This window comes from Lepus europaeus, chromosome 9 (genome assembly GCF_033115175.1).
Source record: "Lepus europaeus isolate LE1 chromosome 9, mLepTim1.pri, whole genome shotgun sequence".
NCBI lineage: Eukaryota > Metazoa > Chordata > Mammalia > Lagomorpha > Leporidae > Lepus > Lepus europaeus.
In genome coordinates, this window is record NC_084835.1 from 50,177,044 (window position 1) to 50,201,629 (window position 24,586).

General features: G+C 39.8%; 1 protein-coding gene across 7 annotated transcripts in view; it reads left to right on the forward strand.

Annotated features, from left to right (window-relative positions):
• LOC133767103 (zinc finger protein 883-like) overlaps window positions 1-12,193 on the forward strand; it is a 100,688-nt gene extending 88,495 nt beyond the window's left edge. For 5 of the 7 annotated variants that reach the window (XM_062201281.1, XM_062201280.1, XM_062201279.1 and 2 more), the window contains 3 exons: window positions 6,683-6,809; window positions 7,050-7,142; window positions 9,420-12,193. In XM_062201281.1, coding sequence (XP_062057265.1) covers window positions 6,683-6,809; window positions 7,050-7,142; window positions 9,420-11,422 — 2,223 coding nt within the window. In that variant the 3' untranslated portion in view covers window positions 11,423-12,193. Of the gene's footprint in view, window positions 1-6,666; window positions 6,810-7,049; window positions 7,143-9,419 lie in introns of all 7 variants that reach the window. The other 2 variants (XM_062201285.1, XM_062201284.1) reach the window with 2 other exon arrangements.
• Window positions 12,194-24,586: the final 12,393 nt, after the last annotated feature.

Here is a 24,586-nt window from a genome sequence, read left to right on the forward strand (position 1 = left end):
TCCGCTCCCCCCCCCCCCTTTTTTTTTCACAGTCTCAGTTCATTAGCTCCACACATTCACTAGTTCCTAACGTCCTGTTTTTTCTCCCCACCAGAGTCAGGTTTTTCTGCTTTGCTGAGGGTGGGCGCAGCCCTGAGGTGGTGCAGCTTTTACTTATGTCCAAAATGGCACCTGCTCTTTGTCTTGCTCACCTTTGTAAGATGAGTGGAGAGAGAGAATCGTGTCCGTACCAGTCCCTTTTATTTATTTATTTGGGTTTTTTTTCTTCTCTAGTTAGCCTGAACTTTCCCCGTTTGGGCTTCAAGCCTCATTCCCTCTAGGCTCTTCCTGCCGCTTCCCCGCCAGTGTCTTGGGCTACTGAGGTTTTGCCTCACCTCCCTTTCCAGCGCTGGTGCATAGAGTCGGTAGCTGGGGTTCTGAACCATGGGTGCCTATGCCCTCCACATAGTTCCACTGTGTCCCACTAGTTTCGCAAGAGTTTCCTCTGCTGTTTTTTCCCTAACTCTTCCCTGAAACTACACTATCTCCACTTTTATTAAACTATCTTTTCCCAGACTATCAGTATGCTCCCTCCCTATTCCGCCATCTTGGAGGAAGCTCAACGACCTTTTATTAACAGTTTACAAATAATAAAATATATTTTACTCTGATATCTATCATTTTTAGCATTCTTTTGTATTTACCCAGATATTTTTTGTTTGTTTGTTTTTGGGTTTCTTTCTTTTCATTTCTGGAAAAATGATCATGATATGCCTTAGTGTGGTTACCCTCCTTTGTTTTATGATTGTGTGAGCTGATAAGTGTCCCCAAGGCCATGGTTCATCTGCAAGTTCGGAAGTCTGTAAGATCTGTGGGCTCAGAGATTCCTCAAAAGAATTAAGGAACTCAGAAGTCCTCCTACTTACAATTACATATTATTAGTATCAAGGGATGCATTAAACTCAGCTGAGGGATGAGCTTCATAGGACAGGGTTCATGAGTCATTTAGTTTCCAGTTGTTTTCTGTGTGGCAACATTTTGTTCTTGCCTGAATCTCCCAACAATTACAACAGGACACTGCCAACCACAGAATCTCACCCAAATGTCATTTTTTGGAGCTTTTCCAGGGATTTTGTCACATAAACATGTTGACTACACATGTAACTGCCCTTTGTCTCCAACATATCCAGACATCAGACTGATACGACATGACCTTAAATCACATTGTAAACATAGACTACCCCCGTGGCCCAAAGCCTTTACAGCAGGCAGGCAAGACATTTCAGGTACTGAGGGTGAAGGGCTAGACCTTTCTTTGGAAAATTTTACTATACACCATCATTCAGCTCTTGAATCTGTGGATTTAAAATTCTCACTAAATTTGGAAAATGTTTTCACTTTTTAAAGATTTATTTATTTGAAAGAGTTACAGAGCGAGGTAGAGAGAGAGAGGTCTTCCACCCACTGGCTCACTCCCCAAATGGCCACAATGGCTGTACCTGAGCCATTCCGAAGCTAGGAGCCAGGAGCTTCCTCCTGGTCTCCCACGTGGGTACAGGGGCCCAAGGTTTTGGGCCATCTTCCATTGCTTTCCCAGGCACATTAGCAGGGAGCTAGATCAGAAGTGGAGCAGCTGGGACTCAAACTGGTGCCCATATGGAATGCTGGCGCTGCAGGCTAGGGCTTTAACCCGCTGTGCCACAGTGCTGACCCCTAGCTTCATTTCTTAAAATATTTTTTTGCTGACCCTCAATCCTAGTGAAGTCTGCAGTTACATATGTGCCCTATCACCTGTCATGGCACAGAATCTTCATATTAAGGGGCTCTCTTTCCCTGATGGGCCTGTATATTTTCAACAAGATGTGAATGAATGAAACCTCATTCATTCTATTTATTACTCTTTTTTATTTGTATTTTAACCTCATATCCTTCAAATATATCAGAATTTGGTAAATGTCATGAAGTATAAAGTATCCATGTGTTGAAGCAGCTCACATTGCCACTTCTGTCATTCTGGCTGTGTATACTCCAGAGGCTCTTCTGGTTTTTTTTGTTTGTTTGTTTGTTTTCATTGAGATCTGTCCCAGATAAGTTTAAAGGCAAGGGTCTATGTTGTTGCTATGGATTCATTCTGAGAGGAGGAGCGCAGTGGATGCAAGACGTGCAGAGACAGACACCAGGAGTCTGTTAGAGGAGATGTCTGACTGATGCTGTTATTCTGGGTTTCTCAGGATATCAGGAGCAGTAACCTAGATTATGGTAATAAATGACCCAAGCTCTGAGGGTCTTGTACACTAACGGTGTGCATCAAATCTCTTCTGACCTCAGCCTGATGGAATGGCCGTTATTGGAACATTGGGTGTCATTGTGGATGCTGGAAAGAGAGAGCAGTGAAACAAATGGCACCCCTTTCAGAAGTGATGCAGACACCTTGATGTAGTGTTTGCTTACCCAAGGTTAATTGGTCTTGCCTGAGGTGTTCTACAGTGGGTATGAGAGTGTAGCATAGTAGCATTGAAAATGAATGGGCAGTGGTCTCTGCATACTGGCATTCTTCTCCCCACTACCCACAAGTATCTTAACTATATCCTGTACTTCTTGAGAAAACACTAAGATCTCATCTTTTCACTGCTTTGCACCAGCTAGGATCTCAGGATAATCACAGTTAACCTTCTTTTTGGAAAAGGAAACAAATGAAACAATGAGGAGAATCAGCAAATCCTTCATCTCATGGTAACTTGGTCATCTTCAAATTCTCAGGCTGTTTTGAGTGGCCTCTAAACTTTGAATGGGACACATTCTTTGATCGGGTTCTGCACCCTAGTAACCCCTAAGTTGGTTGTTTTTTGTTTTCTGCACTTTCTGAAGTGTTCTTTGATTTCTGTTATCCACATTGCACTCACTGGCAACGACTCTTCATAGCATGCCCTTCTCATGAGCAGGGCTGCTTTTGCATAGTTCCTGTCTGTAGTCTGTAACAGCCTCCTTATGTCATAAACTGCCATCACATTATAGGTGAGTTTGTGTGGGGAACCGCAGGCTGGCCACCTGTGAGAACCTCCTCATCTACATAGTTTGCAGCAATCGGTCGACTACAAGGCCTATGAAAACAACCAGGTGAAACAGATGAAACAGAATGGACTCTGCGTAAACAACTAGGAAGAACCAGGTGAAACAGATGAACTTTCGACCTGAGACTATACGCGCCCTCTCATCTGATTGGACGATATCAGCATAAAGGGACACTGGGATCTGGGCGGGCTGGCGTGGCCGCCGCCGCCACAGCCCCTCCTCTTCTTTTCTCCTCTCCCCACTTTCCTTCTCTCCCCACAAGTAAAAGTTCCTTGAGAACTGATGAACAGTGACCGTGTCGTGACTGCGTTGGACCCTCGCTGGCGAGGGTCCAACAAGTTTGGTTATTTTTTTTTTTTTGCTATATAACTATAAAAAATTAACTTAGATTGATATGTTTATCATTCCAACTAGCTGTCATTCCAGTTTTTTGAGACTTTCATTTTTTTTTAATGTTTCTATGTAGACTACTTGTTTCCTTAGAAATATATTTTTATTCATCTTTCCTCTAGCCATTTTGAGCAATTGAAAGAATTGTCAGGAACCAGCTTAATCCATTCACAATTTCTAGCAATTATTGTCATGATCATAGCCATTTATTAAATATTGTGGCGTATTGTTGCTCTTGATTCCCAAAGGATTCTTCATTAATTTTTTTGTAAGAACTAGAAGCAGCTTTGTCAACCTTAAGCAATAAAAGGAAATATGAGAAATATTTTTTGAATTTTCTAATCCTCTATGAGAAGTGTGTTGGAGTTTTCCAATTCTACATGACCCCAAATTTCTAGTATCTCTCCATACCCTTTCTGGCTTGCAAAACTGCCTTCATTTATGAACTCAATATTTTCCTGTAGTACTATCAAATAACAGTGATTAGCAACAGAGACATACTGTTTTCCAGACTCTTTCCTAAAGCTTTAAGTCTATAATGTAATTTTTTTGACTTATTAAGTAACAATTATTGTACATAATTATAGTTAAAGCCAATTTGGTCTATTAAAAATCAATAGAAAATGTGTAATATGAGAAAACTGATTTCAAATGTTCACTGAGATAAACTTAATTCCCTTTTTCTATAAACTTTTTGAAATACACTCATGGGTAAAAGTTACCATAAGTAACACGATTAGTAAGTATGAAGCCAAGGAATAGCATACTTGGCCATCCTTGTACTACTTGTCTTTATTGCTGGTGGTGTTGTTTTGTTTTGCTGATTCATTTACCAGTTGAATCAGCAGCAGGTATTTCTGATAGTACTTGTCCATCAAGGGTCAGATTTGTTTTTTGCCTCCTTCAGAGCCATAGGTAAAGGAGCATTTCCTTTCTCTAATGATTGCTAGTCTTCCTCACAGAAGAATAGGGTGACCTAATTTTGTCTCTTCCAGTTTCTATTTAGAATCAACATTATATCGTTTTCATTCACAAGCCACTGATCAGTGCAAGGCAAACAAAGGACTACAAATCTGTTTATGTGACTCTCATTACCTGAGGTTACCTAATTCCTGTACAGATAAAAGCAGCACAGGTGTAATACTGTGAATGATTTGGGTCCCCCAGACTTTATATTCAAGCCTAGTCTCAACCCTAAATGTAAAGACATTTAATTATAGGACATTTAAGAACTAATTATAGTTAAATGAATCATTAGGGCAGAGCTCAGTTCTGATAATATTGATGACCTTATAAAGCAAGAAAGAGATCACTCTTTCTGTCTACATGATCCCCACCTTTTGAGGACAAATTAAGAAGGCTACTGTCTGTAAGCCAAGTAGAGACCTCATCAAGAACTGAATCATCTGGCACCTTGATCATGTAATTCTAAGGCTCTAGAACCGTAAGAATAAAAATACCTGTTGTCCAGTTTACCCAGTATATTAGTATTTGTTCTGCCAGATTAGGTTGACTAATGCTATGAAGGACAATGATTTTGAGTGAACAGAAATATAACCTGTAGCACAGTGTCTATTCCTGATTCTTTAATTTTCCACAAGAACTTTTAAAGTAGGTTGTCTGTATCTAAAAATGTCTTCCTTCTATTAGGATAATGTTAAACCAATTACCTACTTAAAAATGACATTTTTGTGATGTAAAATCTCCATTTGTGAACATGGTGTATATCTTTTCTTAGTTCTCTTTCCTGTTTACTTTTTTTCTTCTATTGTACAACTCCAGTTATATGCTTTTTTTTGTTAAATATCTACAAGAAATTTTGCCTTTTTGTTGTCTTGTTTTTTTAATAGAAAACTTTTATTTAATAAATATAAATTTTGAAAGTACAACTTTTGGATTATAGCGGTTCTTCCCCCCATAACCACCCTTCCATCCACAAACCATCCCATCTCCTACTCCCTCTCCCATCATTCTACATTAAGATTCATTTTTAATTATCTTTATATACAGAAGATCAACTCTATACTGAGTAAAGATAACAGTTTGCAACCACACAGACACAAAAAAATATAAACTACTGTTATAAGGTTAGTTTTACCATTAATTCTCATAGTACAACACATTAAGGACAGAGGTTCTACATGGGGAGCAAGTGCACAGTGACTCCTGTTGTTGAATTAATAACTGAACTCTTATTTATGATGTCAGTAATCACCCCAGACTCTTGTCATGAGCTGCCAAGGCTTTGGAAACCTCTTGAGTTCACAAACTCTGACCTTATTTAGACAAGGCCATAATCAAAGGAGAAGTTCTCTCCTCCCTTCAGAGAAAGTTACCTCCTCCCTTAATGGCCCCTTCTTTCCACCGAGATCTCACTCACAGAGATCTTTCATGTAGGTCATATTTTGTCACAGTGTCTTGGCTTTCCATTGCCTGTGAAACTCTCATGGACTTTTTAGCCAGATCCAAATCCCTTAAGGGCTTATTCTGAGGCAAGAGTGCTGTTTAGGGCATTTGTCATTCTATGAGTCTGCTGTGTATCCCGCCTCCCATGTTGGATCATTCTCTCCTTTTTAATTCTATCAATTATTATTAGCACACACTGGTCTTGTTTATGTGATCCTTTGACACTTAATCCTATCTTTATGATAAGTTATGAACTTAAACTATAAGGTGGCATTGGTAACTGCCAACTTAATGGGATTTTTTGAGTCCCATAGCAAATTTTTAGCTTTACCCTTAGGGGTAAGTCTGAGAGAGAGTGTGCCAAACTGTACATCTCCTCCCTCTCTTATTCCCACTCTTATTTTAATAGGGATCAACTTTCAGTTGGATTTAAACACCTAAGAATAATTCTGTGTTAAGTAAAGAGTTCAACCAATGGTATTAAATAGAAAAAGAAAATACTAAAAAGAATAAAATAACTAAGCTGTTCCTCAACAGTCAGGACAAGGGCTGATCAAGTCATTGCTTCTTGTAGTGTCAGTTTCACTTCTACAGGTTTCCTTTTTGTTGTCTTGTTACTTCATGACTGTTCTCCTGTGTATGATGGTTTTATGTGATTTTCATCATCTATTTATTAAATCATCCTATTTGAAATAATTTTTAGTAGATTCTTTTTTTGTAGGTGTAATACAAAGTAACTTGAATCTTATATAAGACAGACCCAGAAGAATGAACTCTTGGTCTTCTTGTTTTCTGACTTAGAACTGATATGTTGAGCAGAAATGTGCTGTTACAGGTGCTGGTGTCATTTGAGGATGTGGCTGTGGACTTCAGCTGGGAGGAGTGGCAGAACCTGGACAATGCTCAGAGGACCCTGTACAGGGATGTGATGCTGGAGATATACAGCAACCTGCTGTCCTTGGGTAAGTGAAACTCCCCAGTAATGCCAAAGTGGACAATTTCTTCTATTTTGACAAATAATCAAACACTTCTTAAGGTTTAATGCTATTTAGGGGTAAGATTCCAGTCCATGAGGAATGCATCCACACTAATAAAAAGATCATATTGACCCTTTCATTGTACAGCTCCTAAACCAAGTTGTCACTCTTCAGAAAACCTGATGTCACAGTTTGGCAAAATGCTACATTATTTCCCATTAACAGGATACTGCATTACCAAACCTGAGGTGATTTTCAAGTTGGAGCGAGGAGCAGAGCCATGGATAGTGGAAGGACCCCTAAGTCCAAGCCTCCCAGGTCAGTCAATGCATAGTGGGGCAAGGAAAGCTTAGCACATTGTTTGTATTGAATTATTTCTACCATCTTTTACCTATTTCTCAATTCTGAGGACAGCTGCTCTCATGCCTCATACATACATTAGTAAGTTTCCAAGGAAGGCTTGTATGAGTACATCTGCCTTATTTTTTCATATTGATTTTTTTAGACTTAATGAAGTCCCACCTCCATCTGGCTCTTAGGTATTCTTTTTAACTGTGTCCTATAAATTCTTAGTTGTGCTTTTCTCCATTTATATACTGCATTTCTTTAGGAATTTATTCACATATTTCTTCTTTCAGTGCCTGGAAATTGGCAGCTCATAATCTTTGTAGGTATAAGTGCAATAGCAGTAATGAAACAAATACACCTTCTTTTAAAAAGAAAATAGGAAAACAAATATAAATGTTAGTGAGATATTAGCCACAAGGAATGTTTTGCTATGATGACAAAAAAAATGAGATGCATTTTTTTTAGGAAGGAATTTACTTAATTTCATTTTTTTTGTTTGAGAGTCAGAGAGAAAGAGTTCCCATCCACAAATTTATTCCCCAGATGGCTACAGTTGTTTAGAGGGTTAGCCTAAAGGCAATTCATGTCTCCCACATGGTTACAAGAAACCATCTACTTGAATTATCATAGCTACCTTTGCAGAAACTCAGAATCAAGGACTGGAGCCAGGGATTGAACCAAGTACTCCAGATTGTAATAAAGACATCCTAACTGGCAGCTTAACTTCTAGGCTAAATGTCTGCCCTGGAAGGCAATTTTAGAAAGGTATTATTTATTTATTTTGAGTTAGTTCAATTCTGAAATGACAGATTTCCAGATTTTTCATATAAAATACAGGTGTATGTAAAATCTAGAATAGATATTGTATATCACTATTAGAAAAATTGATTTGCAAGTCAGCTTAAACCTGTTTTACTTATTGAGGAGATTACCTAGGAAATTGGTCGGAAATTGAGAGTGGTGTATTAGCAAGTCTTGTGTTGCATGACATCAGAAACCATGAAACTGAAGAGGACTGATGTAAAAACCTGGAACTATGTGGTCCTAGACTTACAAATAGAACAGGAGATTCTGAGTTGCAAGGTCAAATGAGTCAATGGTTTTATCTTGAAGGATCTAGATTTAATTGGGAATAAAGTTTGAAGTTACCACTCTCCCTTTGTTTGTTCAAAATTATTCTAAAACAACCAAGAGATAAGATACATATGGGTGACTCAGATTTTTGTGAAAATAGGTTCTGAGCTGCAGAACCTATTTTTTAGAGCAGTATGAGATGGGAATATACTACAAGATGGTAAATGGAGCTTTCCTATGCCTGTTACATTCTGAAAGCAGAAAATACCAGTTTTTTTCTTTTTTTTTTTTTTTTTTTCAGAAACATGGAGTGAGTTGCCTTCACCTAGTATGAAAGATTATGAGATTGTACATTTGTAAAACCACAAAGATGCCTATACCATTCTTCTGAGAACAAAATGTAGAAAAACATAGGTGCACATCCTGTTCCTAAGCAGAGAACAGAAAAATGATCTAAACAGACAAATGACTCTTTCCTGCACCTTCAGGTTGCTGATCCAAGAATACTGCATATTCAGTACTGAAAATTTACCAAAGGAGAAGCACAAAACACACATAATTACTGTAAGAAGAGTAGAGAAAATGGAGAAGATAAATGGCAGCTGAAAAGCACTCAGGTTAATAATTATAGCTAGCCAGTAGATGACTATTTTTGATTAAGTATCTCCTCACGTTTTTTTTTTTCAAATGGGACAGCTTGTCATGCAGCAGATTAAGTTGCTACTGGCAATGCCTGCTCTGCTTCTGCTCTAGCTCCCATACTAATGCACTTAGGAGGGCACTGAAAGATACCCCAAGTACTTGGGCCTGGCCCCTTGCCTACCATGTGGGAGACTCAGAGGAAGTTCTGGGCTTCTGACTGTGACCTGGACCAGACCCTGCTACTGTAACCATTTGGGGATAAACAGCTGATGGAAGATCTATTTCTCTTTCAGTCTCTAACTTTCTCTGACACTTCAAATGGAAAAACTTTAAGTAATAAAAAAAGCATTATGATTTATCATTGGGAAAATCTGATAATGTAATTTATTATATTAAGTAGGAAAAATGTATAATTTTAATGAATAACTTTTAGCGATATTTTAAATATTATGCCACTAGGATGGGAATAAGCTTCTTTACCTTTGGTAGCATTCTAGAAGTCATGTTTAGATTACTTTTTCCTCATTTCAGCTGTCCAGAAAATGGATGACCTGATCAAGGCCAGCCAGGAAAGTCAAGACGGATATTTATCACAAGCTGCAACTACAAACAACAACACATCAACTGAGGAGAGAATTGAATTAGGAAAAGCATTAAATTTAAGCTCAAATAACATTCCAAAAGTGAACACAAAGAGTGGCAGTTATTCAGGATTGAGGCCTGAAGCATTTCATCTGTTTAAGAATGCCTTTCACCCTAGTGAGCCTGATGAGATGCATGCTGGAGAGAAACCCAATGCCTATAGTGTAACTGGCAAATTGCACGGATATCCTGAGCATCATAGTCAGCATCAGAAAATTCAAACCTTGCAGCAGACTTTTGAACATAGTAGAGAAGGGAAAGTCTTCAACAGAGATACAATATCCTTTACACGTAAGAGGGCTCATATGGGAGTGACCCTCTCTAAGTGTAATGAAGATAGAAATGCCTATGGAAAATCAGCTGTCACTGGAGAGACAACTAATACAGGAAAGAAAACTGTCTATAAGAAGTCTGCCCTCATTAAACAACAAACCTACACAGAAGAGAAAACCTCTGAATGTGCTGAATATGAGGAGTTGTTCATTAGTAAGTCAGATCTTACAGTAAGTGAGAGGACACACACAGGGAAAAAGCTTTATGCATGTAACCTGTATGAGAAATCTTTCAGCTGTAAAGCCAAACTTGGTATCCATCACAGAATTCACACAGGGGGAAAGCCCCATGGGTGCAATAAATGTGGAAAAACCTTTTTCCAGAAGTCTCATCCTGGCATGCTTCAGATAATTCACAAAGGGGAAAAACTCTGTGAATGTAATGAATTTGGGAAAACCTGCCGGAGGTCTCACCTCAGCAAACATCAAAGAACTCATACAAGAGAAAAACCCTTTAAATGTAATGAATGCGGGAAAATCTTTAGCCAGAAGTCAGTACTTAGTGTACATCAGAGAATTCACACAGGGGAAAAACCCTTTGAATGTAATGACTGTGGGAAAACATTTGGCCAGAAGTCACACCTCAGTGTGCACCAGAGAACCCACACAGGGGAAAAACCATTTGAATGTAACGAGTGTGGGAAAACTTTTGCCCAAAAGTCAGTCCTCACTGTACATCAGAGAACTCACACAGGGGAAAAGCCCTATGAATGTAGTGAATGTAGGAAAACCTTTTGCCAAAAGTCAGTTCTCACCATACATCTAAGAACTCATACAGGTGAAAAACCATATGAATGTTGTGAATGTGGGAAAACGTTCTGCCGGAAGTCAAAACTCAGCATGCACCAGAGAATTCACACAGGGGAAAAGCCCTATGTATGTAATCAGTGTGGCAAAACCTTCTACCATAAGTCAGTGCTCAGCATGCATCAGAGAACTCACAAAAGGGAAAAACCTTATGAATGTAATGAGTGTGGAAAAACCTTTTACCAGAAGTCAGATCTCATGATACATCAGAGAATTCACACAGGGGAAAAGCCTTATGAATGTAAAGAATGTGGAAAAATATTTTGCCAGAAGTCACACCTCATCAAGCATCAGAGAATTCACACAGGGGAAAAACCTTTTGAATGTAGTGAATGTCGGAAAACCTTTTCCCGGAAGTCCAGCCTCAGAATGCATCAGAGAACTCACACAGGGGAAAAACCATATAAGTGTATTGAGTGTAGGAAAACTTTCTCTCATAAGTCAGGCCTCACTATTCATCAAAGAACTCACACAGGAGAAAAACCCTATGAATGTCATGAATGTGGGAAAACCTTTTGTCGAAAGTCATTCCTTAACACACATCAGAGAACTCACACAGGAGAAAAACCTTACGAATGCAATGAGTGTGGAAAAACCTTTGGGCAGAAATCACACCTCAGGACACATTTGAGGACTCACACAGGTGAGAAACCTTATGAATGTACTGAATGTGGAAGAACCTTTGGGCAGAAGTCACACCTTCGAACACATCAAAGAACTCACACAGTTGAGAAACCATTTGAATGTAAATAATACAAGAAAACTCAACTGCAGTAAGTCCTACCTCATAGAACTCACACAGGAAAAACCCAATAAATGTGAATAAAAGTTTTTGCTAAGTCAAACCTTGGCAAAGATGAGCAAAGTCACACATAAGGGACACCCTCTGAATGCAACGAATGGGGAAAACCTGAATGACTGTCAGTGAAATCACACAAATGAGATACCCTATAAGTATAATTATGCAGAAAAACTTACCAGAATTCACACTTTTGTAGTAAAGAGAGAACTCACACAAGGGAATAACCCTGAATGCCAAAGACTGGCTATTTGTTGTTTAAACTCTCTTCTTTTCTCTTGGACTTAAAGCCCTTATTTTGAGCCTCCCTGTATTGTAGGTAGGATCATGTAACTGAGCTGTTATTTTACCTGTAAATTTTGAGAATAAATATTCAGTCTGTTAGAATCACTTATTTAAAATACCCACTTAATTGTTTATGAAATTATTATTTGAAATTGCTTTTTGTTTGGCTGTAGTTCAGACCAGCTCTGTGACTGTGATCATGGGACAATTACATGACCCATATCGTCCATAGTACTGTACAGCCAGCCCTATACAACGAGTACTTTGCATAGGGTAAGAAGTGAGTCTCTCTTGATTTCTGTGCTTATGGGAATCGCAGACATATCTGTCTTTGGGCCTGAAGCTGCCCAAACCATCAAAAGTCTTTATAGGTTGTGAGAGAGGTTGTGAGTATCCTGGTAGCATAAAGCCTGTGTACTCTTCCCATGATTGATATTATGTCAGTGTTCATTTTTTCTTTTATTTATTTTTTGTTTTGCTTACAGTCTTTTATGTTGGGTTTCCCGTGTTTGTAAATGAGTCTTGACATTACTGAATTTACTTCTTATTTTGCTGAACTATTTGCAGATATTTGTAGATAAATACATCAAATACTATAGAAGCTTTGTATACTTTTTAATATAATCTTGTTTCATGATCACCTCTCATGTTGATCTTTAGTATTTTTGAAAATCTGTGTGAATTTACATTCCACACAGATGAAATCCTTTGTAAATTCTCATTGTATTTGCTCTCAACTTAGTTCTCAGCAAATACACACTTAGGATATACCCTTCACCATGTTGGCATGACTATACCTAGATGAACAAATGCAGTTTGTATACTGCAGTTGTAGCTATACTTTTCCTACCTCCCATCCTGAGCTGGGTCCATAGGTGAACCCTGTCACCTTCACTGCTACCTACTAGGCATAGCCCCTTTAGCCTTGGTCATGCCCTCTGGGAATTTCTCAAATGCTAATCATGAGACATTCACCTCAAATATTAAGATAAATACAGATTATAAGAAAAATAAATTTTGTGTATTTTATGGAAAAACTAATACTCATAACTATTCCTAGCAGAGATGACTTCAAGGCAAAAAGAAAGAAAAAAATCTATAGTTATAAAAGTTTCAATCTGTTCAGGTGATGTAAATGTTGGTCACCTCACAACTCAGCCTTAGCTTAAACAAAGTATTGTTCAGTTATAGTATAATAGTAGATAAATGGTGGGAGGAGAGACACCACTCGAGTCCAGAGATTGAAGTGTTGAAAATAGGGATAAGCAAATAGAGTGAAAGTAAAATAATAAATGCACACAGAGACCTCCTAGTTAACAGTAGCATTCATAGCACAGTGCTCCCAGTATTGACTCCCACTGATTTTTATTTTCCAAGACAAGGAACTATTAGCACAGTGAACGTCCCATAGTACACAGTAAGTTGAATTGTGAGCTGCAAGAACATATAACTGCTCATAAGGACCCAGGGTCTCCAAGACCCATGAGAATAGCTGCAGGGCCCATTCAGCCTGCAGAACTGGGGCAGTCTGAATTCAAACCCTTTCCAGCAGGAGAACCTTTTGGCATCTGTGGCAACCCCTTTCTTTCCCTGTGTGCAGTCAAAAAGCCACAGGCCTTGAGTGGGAAGGAGGAAGTGTGCATTTGTGTGTGCCTAGAGACATGGTGACAGGGTAGATCACTGCACATCTTGCTATCTTGGATCGAGTTGATGGGTCTGCAAATCTCATAAGTAAGGCAATGAAGATGAAAGGAGTGCCTGGGATGAAACCACTATGCAGACAGCTTGGATTGTGGGAAGGACTTTGCCCAGGCTTTACCATTCTGTACAGTTTGGAAACATGGTCCTGTTTCCTGCAGCAGTGCAGTTTCAAAACCTGAGCAACCCAATTGGTGCAGGGACCACCAATAGGCTGAGTAGGGCTCACTTTGATGTGTGCAATTGCTCATATTGCTGGGCTGGGGGTCTGGGTTCCTTGCCCTATCTTCTGCCTACCACTTATGCAACTTCTATTTTGTACACCTTATGTGCCTGCCCCTATGGTCTCCATACAAGTGTTGGAGGTGAGTGTTGAGTAGCACAGTCCTTTGCCTCTAGTCTGGGTCTTGTATAATCCTACTAGCACTCATAAGATTCAAACAGGTTCACTGCTTGCAAGTGGAGCATAATTTACGTCCTGCATAATTCCTGACACAGACTACTAAGCAGTCGTAGTAGGAGGCAAGTGAAAAAGAGTAAGTGGGTGGTGAAGACTGTGCTGGCTTTCCTTTGATTCAGTGAAGGGTTTTCCTACACAACAGGTTGTAGCATTGCTTTTCCAGAAGCATAGAAGTGTGCAGAGATGATCAGGAGCAAGTAGGGTAACATGGGGTCCAGGAGAGAACCTTAGGGTGTGATTGGGTATAGAGTGTAGGGTCTTGATGGGCAAGTTGGTCACTTACTGACATTTACTGAGTTTTATTTACCAAGCCAGGGAACTATTAGCCAACTTAATTTATTAGCTTAAATAAAATTTGAATAAATAACTAAATAAAAGAATTATAAGCTACAGGAATACTCATCATGACCCAGGATTATCTCACCCTGAGGTCTGTTACTACTGGGCATGGGGCACTGCACTGGAATTTCTTTTTCTCCATTCCAATCTTTATGTCTTAATGTGTGTTTTGGGTTTGGTTTTGCCATTTTGTAGTTTCTTAAAAATTTAAGCTTACTGTTATTAGGTCTTTTCTTCTTTTTAAATTATATAGAATTTCCAGCTTTAAATTCCACTGTGTCCTTCATTTCCCTTGAGTTTTTCTATATTGTATTTTAATTAGTCTTCTCAACTCTTTTTCTCAATTTCTCACTTATTTCTTCTATGACCTCCTAACTATTTGGGAATATGCCACTTATTTTTCACATATTTGTGAATTTTTAAAAAAGATTTATTTATTTGAAAGGCAGAGTCACAGATAGCCAGAGCCAGAGAGAGAGGTCTTCCAACCAATAGTTCACAAATGGCTGCAATGGCCGGGGCTGGGCTAATTCAAAGCCAGGAGCCAGGTCTCCCATGTGGGAGCAGGAGCCCAAGGACTTGGGCCATCTTCTGCTTTCTCATGCCATAGCAGAGAGCTGGATTGGGAGCAGCCAGAATGTGCACCAGTGCCCATATCAGATGCCTGTGCTGCAGGCAGCAGCTTTACCTGCTTACACCACAGCACCAGCCCATAAACTTTCTAAGTATCTTCCTGTTACTGGTTTTAGATATAACCCATGTATTCAGAGAATATACTTTGTATTATTTTAATACTAGTAGATTTATTTAAGCTATTTTATGACCTAGCAAATGGTCTTTTCTGCACAGTGTTACAGGTACAGTTTGATAGAACATGTTTGGTTGGATGGTGTGTGTGTGTGTGTGTGTAAGTCAAATTGTTTTATAGGGTTGTTCAAATCCATATCCTTGTAAATCTTTTGCTTAGTTTTCTTCACTATTGAAAGTGGTATATTTGTGGAAAATAAGCCCACCTGAGACCACCTACCCACCAAAGGATGCACTCAGAAGCATGAAGGAAGCAGAAAGTGAGGCATTTGTTGATACCCAGTCTCAAGAGTTGTGACTCGGAGGTGGAAGCAGTCAATGCCCTCAGAAATTCAGCTTCTTTTATCCCTACCATGCAGAGGTCCCTTTCCCTAGTTTCTCATTGGTTGAGAAACTCAGGAGGTACAATCTCAACTCTTAAACAGCACCTAAGGTGGATAAGGGAGGGGTATTTGGTGTGTGTTGCTAGGCAGAGCTGAGACAGGGGAAAGGGAGTTAACATTTTGGCATCAGCAAAACTAACACAATTCTAGGAGCCAAGATGTGAAAACACATTGTATTACAAAGAAAACAAATAGTGCATGGTCAACAATTGACCTACTTTGGTTTTTTGTTGTTGTTGTTTTGTTTTTGTTTTTGTTTTTTTTCCAACTCTATCCTATGGACTACTGAGGCCTTAGTATCATGGTTGCATTAAGGCTAAGAAAAATCTTATATGAAAATACTCGGTCATTTCTCACAATTCCCTCTTTATTCTTTATATTATCTGGTTTTATTTTAATTTTATACTCTGACATTACACAGGTTTAAGAACTCCTTTAGGATTGGATTAACATGGTGGAGCAGGGAAGGAGATTACTGCTCTAGTATAGGAGAAGATAGTTTTAAAAAAGTGGAAAGAGTGCAGTCTCAGGGAAGAGTTAGGGAGAAAACAGCAGAGGGAACTCTAACCAAATTATAGGGACACAGTGGAGCTCTGTGGAAGGCATGAACACCCACAACACAGGACCCCAGCAACTGAGAGCCTTCGCACCAGCATTGGAGAGTTAGGTGAGACCAGACTGCAGCATTGAATGCCACTGTCAGGAAAAAGCTGCAGGAAGAGCCTAGAGGGAACCCAGCTTGGAGCCCTTTGTGGATAGTGTACCTGACAGAGAAGAAAAAAAGGGGGTAGGAGCACATTCCTCTCCCCAACCTCCCTCCAACAGCATCCTATAACAAGTTGCTACAGAGCAGGTGCCATTTTGGATATATTTAAGAGCTGTGCCAGCTTGTGTCCGTGCCCAGCAACCAGCCAAGCAGAAACTCTTGAGTCTGGTGGGGAGAACTAACAGGGGGCTGGGTGCTGGGATTGTGAAAATACTGAGGCTGCGTGGGAGGACTCAGGGTGTGGCTGGGACTTTGGGCAGTCACTATGGGTGGCTTTACACGCTCAGGGCTCCCTGGTTACCTGATGAGGAACATCGCTGGAGAATTTGAGCTGACACCAAGGATAGCCCAGATCCTTTGTGTGATTCTTTTGGCAGAGTGGATGAATAATATACCCACTGGGGGCTAGCACCAGGCACTGGTCTCCTTAGAGGAGAGGAGTTCAGCTAAGTCTGCACCAACAGACAAGAGCAAACCTCCCCTCTGATTTAAAAAAAAAATTATCATGCAAACCTGGGTGGGTCACCTCAAATATGCCCTTCACCCTTGAGGACTAAACAGAGCTGCTTGGCCACACCATATTTTTCTAGGTAATCCCTGAAGCAGTTACTCCACTAATCCACACATAGTCCAAATATAAAGCCACCACAGTGAAGAAATTAAGAAACCAATGAATATCCCCACAAATGCTGAATAACAAATGCAACAATTAAAGAAACAAGAATAAGGAAGACAACATGGTGCCCCCCAAAAGAACACAACACTTCAATGCTAGATTGTAAAGATAATGAGATTGAAGAAATTCCAGAAACGGATTCAAAAAATTGATCATATGATTACTTAGAAGTAATCAGAAACAAATGCACGAACTAGTGAAATCCAAACATGACATGAAAGAAAATTTCCCATGAAACTGAGATCTTTTTTTGAACCAACTTGTTTTAATTTTTTAAATATTTATTTATGTGAAACTCAGAGTTACACAAAGAGAGAGGAGAAGCAGAGAGAGAGAGAGAGGTCTTCTATCCATTATTTCACTCCCCAATTGGCCGCAATGGCCAGAACTGTGCCGATTCAAAGCCAGGAGCAAGGAGCTTCTTCCAGGTCTCCCACATGGGTGCAGAAGCCTAAGCACTTGGGCCATCCTCCACTGCTTTTCCAGGTCATAACAGAGAGCTGGATCAGAAATGGAGCAGCCAGGACTTGAACCAGAACCCATATGGGATGCCAGCACTGCAGGTGGTGGCTTTACCTGCTACACCACAGCACCGGCGCCCTTCTGTTTCTGCTTTACTGCCTTTTTGGTTAAAAGATATGGTGCAAACAGAAACACAGAAACATGGTCATCACTATAAAAGAAGATAAAGTGGCCAGCACCATGGCTTACTTGGCTAATCCTCCACCTTCAGCACCAGCATCCCATATGAGCACCGAGTTCCAGTCCCGGCTGCTCCTCTTCCAGTCCAGCTCTCTGCTGTGGCCCAGGAGGGCAGTGGAGGATGGCCCAGGTGATTGGGTGCCTGCACCCACATGGGAGACCAGGAGGAAGCACCTGGCTCCTGGCTTTGGATCAGCACAGCACCAGCCATAGTGGCCATTTGGGGGGTGAACCAATGGAAGGAAGACCTTTCTCTCTGTCTCTCTCACTGTCTAACTCTACCTGTCAAATAAGTAAAAAAAAAAAAAGGAAAAAGGAGGAGGAGGGAGAAGGGAGAAGGAGAAGATAAAGGAAGAAAATCTAGTAAAAGTATATTGGAGGCCGGCACCATGGCTTAACAGGCTAATCCTCCGCCTTGCAGCGCCGGCACACTGTGTTCTAGTCCCAGTTGGGACACCGGATTCTATCCCGGTTGCCCCTCTTCCAGGCCAGCTCTCTGCTATGGCCCGGGAAGGCAGTGGAGGATGGCCCAAGTCCTTGGGCTCTGCACCAGCATGGGAGACCAGGAGAAGCGCCTGGCTCCTGGCTTCAGATCAGCGTTATGAGCCGGCTGCAGCGGCCATTGGAGGGTGAACCAACGGCAAAAAGGAAGACCTTTCTCTCTGTCTCTCTCTCACTATCCACTCTGCCTGTCAAAAAAAAAAAAAGTATATTGAAAATCCAAAGTAAAAAAATAGGGATAATAATGGAAAGATGGCAGGGCAAAGTCATTATATCAATAGTCACCTTGAAAGTAAATGGCCTCAACTCTCCGGTTAAAAGACAGACTGCTGAATAGATTCAAAAACAAAACCCACCTATTTACTGACTACAAGAAACACATCTCATCAACAATGATGCATGCAGACTGAAAGTGAAAGGATGGAAGAAGTTATTCCATGCTAAATGAAATGAAAAAAAAAAAGATGATGTAGTCATTCTAATATCAGACAAAATAGACTTTAACACAAAAACTGTTAAAAGAGACAAAGAATGGCACTATGTAATGATTAAGGGATCAATTCAACAGAAAGATGTAACTATTATAAACATATGTACACATAATTACAGAGCACCTGGCTATTTAAAAGAAATGTTAAAGGATATAAAGGGAGACATACACTCAAATACAATAGTAATGGGGGATTTCAATACTCCACTTTCAGCAGTGGACAGATCAACCAGATAGAAAATCAACAAGGAAATAGCAGAGTTAATCAATACTATAGACCAAATGGACCTAACAGTCACCTACAGAATTTTCATCTAGCAGTTTGCAAAATATACATCCTTCTCAGCAGTGCATGGAACTTTTTCTAGGATTGACCACATGCTACGCCATAAAGCAAGTCTCAGGATATTCAAAAAGATCAAAATCATAGCATGCATCTCCTCAGATCACAATGCAATGAAGCTGGAAATCAGCAACTCAGGAATCAATAGAACATATGCAAACATATAGACTAAACAACAAGCTCCTGAATGAACAGTGGGCCATTGGAAAAATCAAAAGAGAATTCAAAAAATTTCTGGAAACAAATGAAGATGACAATACAACATATCAAAACGTATGGGATACAGAAAAAGCTGGGTTAAAAGAAAAGTTTATACAAATTGGTGCCTACATCAAGAAATTGGAAAGGCATCAAATAAATGAATTATCAGTGCATTTCAATGATCTAACAAAACAGCAGTAAACAATTCCCAAAAATAGTAGGAGAAAAGAAATAATTAAAATTGGGCTGGCGTGCAGCAGGTTAAAGCCGCAGCTTGCAGTGCCAGCATCCCATTTGGGCACTGGTTCAAGTCTCAGCTGCTCCTCTTCCTATCCAGCTCTCTGCCGTGGCCAGGGAAAGCAGTACAAGATGGCCCAAGTCCTTGGGCCCCTAAACCCATGTGGGAGACCCAGAAGAAGCTCCTGGCTCCTGGCTTCAGATCAGTGCAGTTCCGGCCGTTGCGGCCAATTGGGGAGTGAACCAGCAAATGGAAGATCTCTTCTCTCTCTCTCTCTCTCTCTCTCTCTCTCTCTCTCTCTCTGCCTATCTTTTTTCTGTGTAACTCCAACTTTCAAATAAATAAGTCTTTTAAAAAATAGAAATAAATCAACAATATTGAATCAAATAATACAGATCAGAAAAATGAAGAGCTGGTTTTTTGAAACAATAAACCAAATTGACACACCAATGCCTCAACCAACCAAAAAAAAAAAAGGAGAGAGAAGACTTAAATCAATTAAATTAGAGATGAAAAGGGAAATGTAACAATGGATGCCACAGACATAAAAAGAATTTTCAGAAATTACTACAAAGGACTGTATGCTAACAAACTGGGAAACCTACAAGAAATGGATTGATTCCTGGACACATGCAACCTACCTAAATTGAGCCATGAAGACAGAAAACCTTAACAGACCCACTACCGAGTTAGAAATTGATTCAGATAAAGACCCTCCTAAAAGAAAGGCCCAGGACTAGATGGCTTCACTGCTAAATTCTACCAGATATTTTAAAAAGAACTAACTCTAATTCTTCACAAGTTATTCAAAACAATTGAAATGGAGGGAATCCTCCCAAATTCTTTCTATGAAGCCAGCATCACCTTAATTCCTAAACCGGAAAAAGATACAATAGAGAAAGAGAACTATAGACCAGTTTCCCTGATGAACATAGACACAAAAATCCTCAACAAAACTCTAGCCAATCAAATCCAACAACACATTGGGAAGATAATTCACCAGACCAAGTGGAAACTACCCCTGATATGCAGGGTTTGCTCACTATTTGCAGATCAATCAATGTGATAACATTAACAAACTGAAGAACAAAACCATATGATTACCTGAACAGATGCAGAGAAAGTGTTTGATAAAATACAACACACTTTCATGATGAAAAGTCTAAGCAAATTGAGTATAGAAGGACCATTCCTCAAAAAAATCAAGGCAATTTATGACAAACCCAGAGCCAGTGTCCTATTGAATGGGGAAATGTTGGAAGTGTTCCCACTGAGATCTGGAACCATCCAAGGAAACCTACTCTCTTTTTTAGGATTTATTTATTTATTTGAAAAGCAGAGTTACAGAGAGACAAAGGCGGCGGGGTGGGGTGGGGGCTGGTTCACTCCCCAGATAGCCACAACATTGGAGCTGCGCTGATCTGAAAGCAGGAGTCAGGAGCTTCTTCCAGGTCTCCCACATGGGTGCATAGGCCCAAGGATTTGGGCCATCCTCCATTGCTTTCCCAGGCCCTAACAGGGAGCTGAATCAAAAGTGGAGCAGCTGGGACTTGAACCAGTGCCAATATTGGATATCAGAACTATAGGCGGTAGCTTTACCCACTGCACCATAGCACCGAAGGATGCCCACTCTCAACATTGCTATTCAGTATAGTCCTGGAAATTTTATCTACAGCCATTAGGCAAGAAAAAGAAATCAAAAGCACACAAATTGGAAAGAGGAAGTCAAACTGTCCCTATTTGCAGATTACATGATTCTGTATATAGGGGATCCAAAAGACTCCATGAAGAGAACTCATAGAAGGGTTTGGTAAAGGAGCAGGATATAAAATCAATACACATAAATCAACAGCTTTTGTATACACAGTGCCACAGATGATAAAGAATTCTATGATCACTCTCATTCAAAATAGCTACAAAAAAAATCAAATACACTGTAATAAATTTAAGGATGTCAAAGATCTCTACCATGAGAATTACAAAACATTAAAGAAAAAGAAAAAAACATGGGAAAATCTTCCATGTTTGTGGATTGGAAGAATTATTATAATCTAATTGTAATCTAATTGTCCATTTTTCCAAAAACAATTTACAGATTCAATGTGATACCGGTCAAAATGACAAAGACAATCTTCTCAGAAACAGAAAAAATGATGTTGAAATTCATATGGAAACACAGCAGATCCCAAATAGCTAAAGCAATCATATACAACAAAAACAAAGCCAGAGACATCACTATACCAGACTTCAAGAATTACTACAAGGCAGTTATAATCAAAACCACATAGTACTGTACAAAAACAGATGGATAGATCAATGGAACAGAATAGAAACACCAGAAATCAATCCAAGCATCTACAACCAGCTTATATCTGACCAAGGAGCCAAAACCAATCTGAAGCAAGGACAGTCTCTTCAACAAATGGTGATGGGAAAACTTGATTTGCACATGTGGAAGTATGAAGCAAAACCCCTAACTTACATCTCACACAAAAGTCCACTCAAAATGTATTAAAGATCTAAATCTATTACCTGATACCATCAAATTATTAGATAACATTGGGGAAACCCTGCAAAACATTTTCCCAGGCAAAGAGCTCTTGGAAAAGACCCAGAGGCACAGACAATCAAAGCCAAAATTAACAAATGGTATGACATCAAACTGAGAAGTTTCTGTATGGCAAAAGAAACAGGAAAGTGAAGAGGCAACTGACAGAATGGGAGAAATTATTTGCAAACTATGCAACTGATGAAGGATTAACAATCAGAATATATAAAGAGACCAAGAAACTCCACATCAACAAAGCAACCAAGTTAAGAAATGAGCAAACACTTAAACAGACATTTTTCAAAAGAAGAAATCCAAATGGCCAACTGACACATGAAATGTGTTCAGGATCACTAGCCATCATGGAAATGCCAATCAAAACCACAATGAGGTTTCACTTCACCCCAGTTAGAATGGCTCTCATATAGAAATCAACAAACAACAAAAGCTGGTGAGCATGTGGGGGGGAAAAGGTACCCTAATTCACTGTTGGTGGGAATGTGAACTCTAAAATCACTATGGAAAACAGTATGGAGATATCTCAAAAATCTGAATATAGATCTACTGTATGACCCAGCCATCCCACTCCTGGGAATTTACCCACAGGAAATAAAATCAACAAATAAAAAGAGTTAGCTACACCTTCATGTTTATTGCAGCTCTATTCACAATAGCTAAGACATGGAATCAACCAAAATGTCATCAACCAAAGACTGGATTAAAAAATTATTGCATATGTACACTATGGAACACTGCACAGTGGTAAAAAAAATGGAATCAGGTCATTTGCAACAAAATGAAAGAATCAAAAACATCATATTTAGTGAAATAAGCCAGTCCCAAAGGGACAAATACCATATGTTCTCCCTGATATGTGATAACTAATAAAGCACCTAAAAGAAAATCTGTAGTAGTGAAATTCGTACTTTGAGAAGCAATTATTTGAATAGCCCTTGTCTTGACTGTTGAAGAACAGGTTTTTTCTTTTTGTACTATTTGTTGAACTCTTTACTTAACTTAGACTTAATCATATGTATATAAAGTCAGTTGAAATTGATCTCAGTAAAAAAGAAAAGTGGAAATAAGAGGGAGGAGGAAGTTTGTAACTGTAAAGCTGTACAGTTCTGCATACATTTCTACAGAATTATTTCTAAAGGTACAGTTTAAAAACTTGTCGTGGAACCCCAAATCCCATAAAGCTGGGTGGTAAAAATGCCATCTTAAGTATTAAAGTGATTATATTATGTGTTTAAGTGATCATATTACATGTTAAAATGATCATATAGATAGGATTAAGTGTTAAAAGGCTCATATAGGAGGCCAGTTCTGTGGCACAGCAGGTTAATGCCCTGGTCTGAAGTGCCAGCATCCCATATGGGCGCCAGTTCAAGACCCAGCTGCTGCATTTCCTGTCCAGCACATATTAGCTTATATCCCAACTCATTACCTATTAGTTCAGTTTAAATATCTCATTCTCTATGGCCTGGGAAAGCAGTAGAAGATGGCCCAAGTCCTTGGGCCCCTGCACCTGCATAGGAGACCTGGAGGAGGCTCCTGACTCCTGGCTTCATATCGGCACAGCTGTGGCCATTGCGGCCAATTGGGAAGTGAACCATTGGATGGAAGACCCCTCTCTCCCTCTCCCTCTCCCTCTCCCTCTCCTTCTCTCTCTCTGCCTCACCTATGTGCAACTCTGACTTTCAAGTCAAATAAATAAATCATTTTTTTAAAAAGGGCTCATATAAGGGCCGGCGCCGTGGCTCCCTTGACTGATCCTCCACCTGTGGTGCTGGCATCCCATATGGGCACTGAGTTCTAGTCCCGGCTGCTACTCTTCCAGTCCAGCTCTCTGCTGTGGCCTGGGAAGGCAGTGGAGGATGGCTCAAGTGCTTGGGCCCTGCACCCATGTGGGAGACCAGGAGGAAGCACCTGGCTCCTGGCTTTGGATCGGCATAGCTCCTGCTGTAGTGGCCATTTGGGGAGTAACCAATGGGAGGAAGACCTTTATCTCTGTCTCTCACTGTCTAACTCTGTCAAAAAAAATTTTTTTAATGGCTCATATAAATAAGATCAAGTGTCTGGCACTAATAAATGGAATTAAAAAGGAAAGAATGCTCCAACATGGGAAGCAGTCCACACAGCCAACTCATAAAATGACAATCACTTTAAATTTCACTCTGACCTCAATAACAATCCTTTAAGTCATTTTGTAATGGCTGAAAATCCCATGAGAACATTTCAGACATGGAAAACCAAGGCACTGTGGCAAATAATGTCCTACATGAAGGATCTCTTTAAGTGAGACCCCAGTGGAAAGAAGTGGCCATCAAAGAAGGATGTACTTTTCTCTGAAGGGAGGAGAGAACTTCCACTCTGCTTATGGCCTTGTCTAATTACTATCAGAGATTGTAGATTCAAAAACTTCTGTAGCATTTCAGGCATGGAAATCCAAGACACTGTGGCAAATAATGTCCTACATGAAGGATCTCTTTAAGTGAGACCCCAGTGGAAAGAAGTGGCCATCAAAGAAGGATGTACTTTTCTCTGAAGGGAGGAGAGAACTTCCACTCTGCTTATGGCCTTGTCTAATTACTATCAGAGATTGTAGATTCAAAAACTTCTGTAGCATTTCAGGCATGGAAATCCAAGACACTGTGGCAAAAAATGAATTAAATGAAAGA